Source organism: Chenopodium album, chromosome 1 (genome assembly GCF_948465745.1).
Source record: "Chenopodium album chromosome 1, dcCheAlbu1.1, whole genome shotgun sequence".
Classification (NCBI taxonomy): Eukaryota; Viridiplantae; Streptophyta; class Magnoliopsida; order Caryophyllales; family Amaranthaceae; genus Chenopodium; species Chenopodium album.
Genome location: NC_137834.1, coordinates 82691794 through 82698913, shown reverse-complemented (window position 1 = coordinate 82698913; position 7120 = coordinate 82691794). Strand labels below are relative to the sequence as shown.

General features: G+C 33.2%; 1 protein-coding gene across 3 annotated transcripts; it reads left to right on the top strand.

Annotated features, from left to right (window-relative positions):
• Positions 1-943: 943 nt before the first annotated feature.
• On the top strand, positions 944-6296 carry LOC145558692 (uncharacterized). Of its 3 annotated transcripts, XM_081620011.1 has the most exons (7): positions 944-1075; positions 1214-1323; positions 1536-1623; positions 2765-2885; positions 3426-4444; positions 5067-5488; positions 5927-6296. In XM_081620011.1, the coding sequence occupies exons 4-7, from the start codon at positions 2876-2878 to the stop codon at positions 6027-6029; spliced, it is 1554 nt and encodes a 517-aa protein (XP_081476137.1). In that variant the 5' UTR covers positions 944-1075; positions 1214-1323; positions 1536-1623; positions 2765-2875; the 3' UTR covers positions 6030-6296. The 3 variants fall into 3 exon arrangements, with proteins under 3 accessions (XP_081476137.1, XP_081476128.1, XP_081476143.1); XM_081620002.1 differs by lacking the exon at positions 944-1075 and having other exon boundaries at positions 1108-1323; XM_081620017.1 differs by lacking the exons at positions 944-1075; positions 1214-1323; positions 1536-1623 and adding an exon at positions 2300-2428.
• Positions 6297-7120: the final 824 nt, after the last annotated feature.

The following is a 7120-nucleotide window of genomic DNA, read 5'->3' as shown; positions in this document are numbered from 1 at the left end:
CCAAAATAATGACTACTCTAATCACTGACATTTGTCATTACTTCTTCACTCCATCCATATCTAAGAGATTGTTTCATTGCAATTTTAGTCAATGGTAGAAAATTTTAGCTCAATTCTCACTAAGCTAATTTATAAAAATCACTTTAATTCGATATGATAATTTTAATTTCGTTTTGATGTACGGAGTATACTTTTTCTTTTTTTAATATGATAATAGTAAAGAAACATTTACTAATATTATACTCGTAATTTTTAATTGTATGAAAATAATAATACTATTTGTGTTAGATACCTTATAATGACATATGACACAAGCAATTGTTATTAGTATTATTGTTATGATAGGATTTATTTCAAAATCTGTAAAGAATTCTTGCAAGGATACCCTATTTGTAATCTAAACAGACTAACCTACCAATCTTAATTTGACTAAATCCAAATTAAGCTCATACATGTACTCGCTCATCTAATACAATTCATGTAAGACTTTTTTTTTTTTCTATTAAAGATGATTATCTGAAGTTAAAACATTCCTCCTAAAATATTTATTTTAATTTAACTCTCGACCTTTCATCTATCTAGTAACAAGTTAAAAGTCAGAACGCTAGCCAAGGACTCTATCCTCCGATCTCGAATCACACACGTGATCTGAGCTGATACAAGTGATTAATTTAATGGACATGGTAGTAAATCTAAGAAGCAGGGTGCATGCACAAACACCCTCCCTCACACCCTCCCATATAATACGGCATAATTACCCACTTATAAAACAGAAATAATAAGAATGCTTTGGGATTGATGTCCAATTTCTTCTCCTGCTCTCTTTCTCTCTCTTCTGCCGCCTCATTTTAATTAAATAAACCTAAAAAAAAAAAAAAAAAAACACTTTTTAATCAAAATAAATAAAAATTCTTTTTGGGTTTTTTTTTTCAACACAATACCACTAATTTTTATTTCATTTTTCCTAAGTATATTAAAAAAAAATGTCAAACTTTGGAAAGAAGTAAGTACAGGACAAAAAGAGAGTACTAGAAATTTAATTAATTTAAAGGGTGAAGCTGGTGAGAGAGAGAAGGTATTTATTGCAGCTTAACTATCCATATTTATTAGCCTCTTCCCCATTTATTTATTAAATTTATTTATAATTAATATTTTCTGCTCAAAATTCTTGTTTTTTTCACTATTGTTCATTCCTTTCATGATCCACCAACAGAGGAGAGAGAAAGCTGCTAGAGAGAAGAAACAGTTGACCTAGTTTCAGGGATTTAGGGGATTTTGATGATGAATTATTAATTTGTTACTGATCAACAACACTTTTATAAGGTAAACTATTTTTCTCTCAAAAAAATTTCATAGTTTTTGTTTTAAAGTTGTCAACTTTTTTTTGTTTCTGAACATTTCTGTCAACATTTGATTGATTTTCAAGGGTTTTTCATTTGCGGGTTTTAAATTTTTTGTTTTTGTTTGGATGTTGTATTGTCTGTTTTAAAACTGAGATTCTGGGTTTTTTGGATTTTGGAATTTTTGTTCATCAGAGCCCACATACAAGCCAGCAACATCAGCAACAACACCAACAACAAAAAACACAAAGGGTTCTGTTTTTTGTTGTGTGTTTCTTGTCAGGTAAAATTTTCTGTTCTTTGTTTTTTTGTGCTTATTTTTTGAGCTAATTTTGATTTTTTTTTTTTGTGTTCTAAACCATGGGTTTTACATCTTAATGATTGGGTTTTTTTTTTTAATTTTTTTTAGTGGGATATTATTCCAAATTCAGAATCAGATCTCTTTTACAATTTCTTGAGTATAATTCTGGGTTTTTATTCTATTTTATTCATGTATTTTGTTATCTAACTAATTAGTATATTTTGGGGATTTCAAAAATTCCCTTAAAAAATTGGTGTAATTTGGATCTAATCAAAATTATCTGACAAAAATTGGTAGTGGGAATGTGATTGTTGATAAAAAGCAGACTGTCTGACTTTGTAAAGTTCCAATCTTTCTTTTTCAATACTGTTGTAAACCAAAAAAAAAGGGTCCTTTTGAAAGTTTTCAAGGTCTCAACTTTTGTCCTTTTCTTCTTTGAACTGTACTTTGATTATTGGGCCTTAGTTTAAAGGACATTCTCTAGTATGTCTACCTTTGTACCCTGATTACCGTTAAAATACTGTAAAATTGGTAATCAGGGTTAAAAATACCTCATAATTCATGTTACTTCGTGCTTAATCATCGCTACGATCATAAGTTAAGGGGGTTGATTTCATGGGTTAAATTTCCTGTAAGTGTCTTTTTTATAACAGTGTTACCAGATTTGGATTACTCAAGTTTGGTGCATAATTGTGTACAAATGTGGTTGATGGGATGAAGACATTGCTTCTAACTTTGGTAGTTTGACAGTTTTTTTCTTCATGACTATACTTTTTTCAATGATTAGGTGAATCATGCAACTTAAATTTGTGCCTTAATATGACTATTTATATACTTATAGCATTTCTGGCTTTATGAAGTAATCACATAATGTTGCTTGTTTGGGTTTCCAATTGATATTGGTTATTTATGGTTGCTGATTCATCTTAGAGTAATACTTGGTACTTTTTAAAGTATGTCTATAACTTCTTTTTTTGGCCTAATACTGGAATTGCCACTACTTGCTTCTTTGTCCTACAACCTAAAGCGGTTGAATAAGTGTTCAGTTATGTATTCTTGTTAGTGATTGGAAGACAACGTGCTATGATTTCGATATGAACTAATGTTTCTATTCTGTTATCAGGTTGCTGAGGAATCTTTTAATTTGCATTTCTTGGAGTTGATTGTGGTATCACGAGGATCTAATTCTTCACGATTTTAAGACGTCTTGTTGAAGATCCAGACTTATGTCAGAATGAAGCTAGGTAACTAGCAAATTCTATTTCTTTTGGTGCTTCTTGTAATTTCTGGTTCAATCTTTTACTTTTTGTTCTGTATGCTAGTTTATCTGGACAGTAAAATTCTTGGTGTTGTATGTTTTTCTTATTGACATCTTACTGAATGTTATGTGGATCGCGTGGTCATATATAGATGTTATTGATACTAAAGTTTGATGGCTAAATCTTATGCTTTTGTAACATTACCTAAAGAACTTGAATGCCTTGATCTTTGTATTTTGATTTAAGTACCACCTGAGTCTGGTAAATAATAGTCACATACTTCATGCTATCATTTTAGGGTGTCCGGAAAAAATGTAACTTTTCTAAGATAGTGATCATTTGTGATTGGCTTTCCTAATGTACCAATACTAAATTTAATTGGTGAGTAGAGCATTAGACTATTAACGGATCTTTTAAAAAATTGTCATAACTATAATTAGGGGGTACTGTGACAGTTATTTCTTTCGACTTTTGTTCTATTATACGGCTCTGATCATGTGTTGACAAATACTGAATTGTTGGCAGAAAACGACCTTGTTATTGGTGTTCAAACTTCCCCGAGGAAGTCATATAACCCTTTCGATTCGGATGATGAAGACACCGATGTTAAGAATAACATTGATGGGTATGATATAAAAAGCTTTGAGACATCTCCAGACTCTCTAACATTTCACTTGGACAGTAGCGATCTGTCATGGGAAGAAGCTATAATTGGGCATTCTCGGCTTTTAAGTAATCCAAATTCTGCTGATGCAAGCAATGAGGAAGTTCTTTATAGGAAGGATTCTGAACTATTTACTGATAAAACAATTACTGAATGTGAGTTACCAGAGTTGTTTTCCTACAAAGATAATGGTTTTCACCCGGTCAAAGACATTGGAATAGACGAGGGAGTGCCTACCCATGATAAGGTTTGGATTAAAAGCCTAGACAATCTTGACAGTAAAAACATGTCTACTGTCCTAGCTTCTAATGACAATGTTGATGGTGATGTGCTGTTTACTAATGATGTCGAAAAGCATCCTTTTGCTCAGGGCATGGCTGAAGAGTTAGTGAAGGAGAGTGGAGTTGTTCATGAAGCCTTAGAGAAGCCATACCCTGCTGATCAGTGTGGGACTGATGATATGCTAATCGCAGACGAGTTTGAACATAACTCTAGCAAGAAACAGGATGAGTCTAAATTTATTTTGCACACAGATGAACTGGTTAAGAGTGATGATGTTGTTAATGATAAAAAAAACCCTCAAGTAGGTGAGAAAGATAAAGTAGATTGTCAAAAGGTAATGACGGATAATGAAGTCTCTGAGGAGGAGCATTGCAAAGACAGTGTACCTCTAGAGCATGTAGAGCCTTCAGTCATTCATGAAGTAGAAACCACTATGCAGTCCAATGAGGCACAGCTTGCAGAAAAATCTTCCGCACAGCCTTCAATCGTGCATGAAGCAGAAGCCACTATGGAGTCCAATGAGGCACAACATGCAGAAATATCTCCTGCACAGCCTTCAATCATGCATGAAGTAGAATCTACTATGGAGTCCAATGAGGTTGGTTATATGCTACTCTTTATTTCAACTTGATATGAATTTGTGTTAATTAGTGTTCCCTTTGAATGCAACAAACATAACTAAATTGCTAATCAAGATTTACACTAACGATTAAGCTTCTTGATCAACCTAGACACCTCTAAATAAGAATCAGCTGATAATTATGCCTTTCACTCTGAGGATACATTGCAAATTGCAACATTACTGATAATTTTCATTGTGCGCATGATGTTATTATTCATCGATAGATTAATTGAGATTTAATTATGTCGCCTTCTATGTATACAAGACATGCACTTCTTTGACTGCTAAATGCTAATGTCTCTTCAAGCTTGTTGGTATAAAACTTATAATCATGTATTGTTGATCTTAACAAATACTTTGACAATTTTATTTTCTTATATGAATTTTTTAAGTATCAACATGTTCAAGAGTAGTCAATAGTCAAAGTTCAACCTAGAATTGTGAGTGTCTTATTAAAGGAAATGGAGGTAGTGGAACTAGGAAGTTTGTGTTTGCTAAATTGGCTTTGCTTTATTAGTTTATTTTACTGTGATGTTTAACGATCTTAATCAGTTTTATCTGTTTGCTGAATCACAATGATTTTTTTGTACTATGTTAGAGTCAAAATGAAGAAGCATCTTCAGCTCTACTTGTGGAGCACCCTGCATTACAAGAACCAGCTGACAATGTTAACAACAATGCTTTATCATACAACAGCAAGGTGGAGTCTGGAAGTATTATCTTGGATTTCAATGCTGCTGCTACTTCATCAGAGACGGCAGAGAAGGAGATTTCACAGAAAAACGAGGCAGTGGAAAAACCTCCTGCTGCTCAAAGTATGTCTAGGGATGATGTTGGATCTCTTCCTGGTAGTATCCTAGATTGTGGGACAGACAGAAGGGTTCATGGGGAGACAAGCTTTTCCGCCGCAATGCCACCTCCTTCATCTATAACTTACATGGGGCCTGTTGCACAATCTGGCAACATTTCTCTCCGGTCTGAAAGTAGTGCTGGCAGCACTCGTTCCTTTGCCTTTCCTGTGTAAGTTATCTTCTTGCTAAAAGCTTGCCTTTTCTACTGTTTTCTCTCTTTCAATAATCACCCAAATCCAAAATTATGGTTATGACTAAAGTGAACTGGCCTGTTGAGCCTAAATGAGGCCAACACTGTACTTATACCTACAATCAGCTAGACTGTATTGGAATGGACCTGATTTAAACAAATCGATTCATGATATGACTTAAATCATTTTTATGATAAACGAATTAACAACAGACCCATAAGTGCTAAAATTTGCATCATACCATTTATGCTACCTTCCACCCCTTATGAAATGTTTTGATTTAAGAACTGGTAAACACCTGTAAATCTGTAATACATGAGTGATCGTGTGAGATATGCTAATGAAGAACCATCTTGAACATCCTGTCCAGTGAACATGTTAATCTTACAATGTAGTAACGATGATTGGTGTTACAGGTTGCAAGCAGAATGGAATACTAGTCCAGTAAGGATGGCGAAGGCAGATCAAAGAAACTTGCGTAAGCAAAAAGGATGGGCCTTCATGTGTTGTAAATTCTGAGTTGTCTTTGTTCTTCTTAGTTTATAGAGTATACACATAGGTATTTCAACCGAGAAAATGCAAAACGTTACCGGTTAATCAGTATAGGTAATACATTATGGGTTTGGCTTCTTATTATCTTTAGTATGGTGGGTCTTGTGCAGTAGTTTTGATGATGGTAGTTACTTTTTTAAGTTTTGTTATCAAAGGTTTTGCAGAGTTGAGATGTAAAAAAAAATAGGATATCTTAACATATTTTGGTGTTAAGATTTCATCCTTTATGCTTCATTTCTGCATATTGATTTTATTTATAGGATACATGAGGAGGTATATTATTGACTTATGCTTTAAAATTCAATGGGCTAAACTTAATTTTGTTATAGGCTTTGGCCCAGCCCAATTGTTTTCACCATGGTATTATGGAAACTATTTTTGCCCATTTGACAATTAATTTTAATAAAAGTCTAAAGGAAGTTTTGTTGGTGTGAAGCAAGTCAATGTGAATATGTACTCTCTTCGTATCTATAATGTTGTTTGCAATTTACAAGTACTATTCTAAAATTTGAATTAAAGGTCTGCCTACATAGAACTTGAAACTTGAAAGTATATACTACCTCCGTTACATATTATTTGCAACGATTAGACATTTTTTCTCTTTACTTTATGTCAAATCGTTGCAAATAATATGTAACGGAGGTAGTATTTAACTGATTGAAGTAAATAGGAAGTACTAGTTAAGGCCCATGAAGTTATCCATATCCAAACTAGAACTCTAGCCCAAACTACATTAGTAGCTGAGCACCTAAACTTCTGTAGGAATTTGCACATTAGCAAAGAGTCAAAGACTACTACAATTGATGGAATTGGAATCCATTATTATTATGAATCCCATTTTTTGTCCTTGTGTGTTTCGTCTTAAAGGAATTATCCACTTATCTCTACATCTATAATATTATTAAAACTTATGGGGACAACATGCTAATGGCATGTGTCACTCATATGCCACATATGCACTACATGTTATCCTATGTGTCATCCCTCTTCTCTCACCATACTAAATTGTATTAATGTTTAGTATCTTTAACAAAAACTCTTCATTGGCTTAACTTTAA

Excerpts from the sequence above, each read along its gene's own strand:
- LOC145558692 (XM_081620011.1), top strand. Across the intron at positions 4,445-5,066 it reads CTACTATGGAGTCCAATGAG|AGTCAAAATGAAGAAGCATC; the intron begins GTTGGTTATATG and ends GTACTATGTTAG. Across the intron at positions 5,489-5,926 it reads CGTTCCTTTGCCTTTCCTGT|GTTGCAAGCAGAATGGAATA; the intron begins GTAAGTTATCTT and ends TTGGTGTTACAG.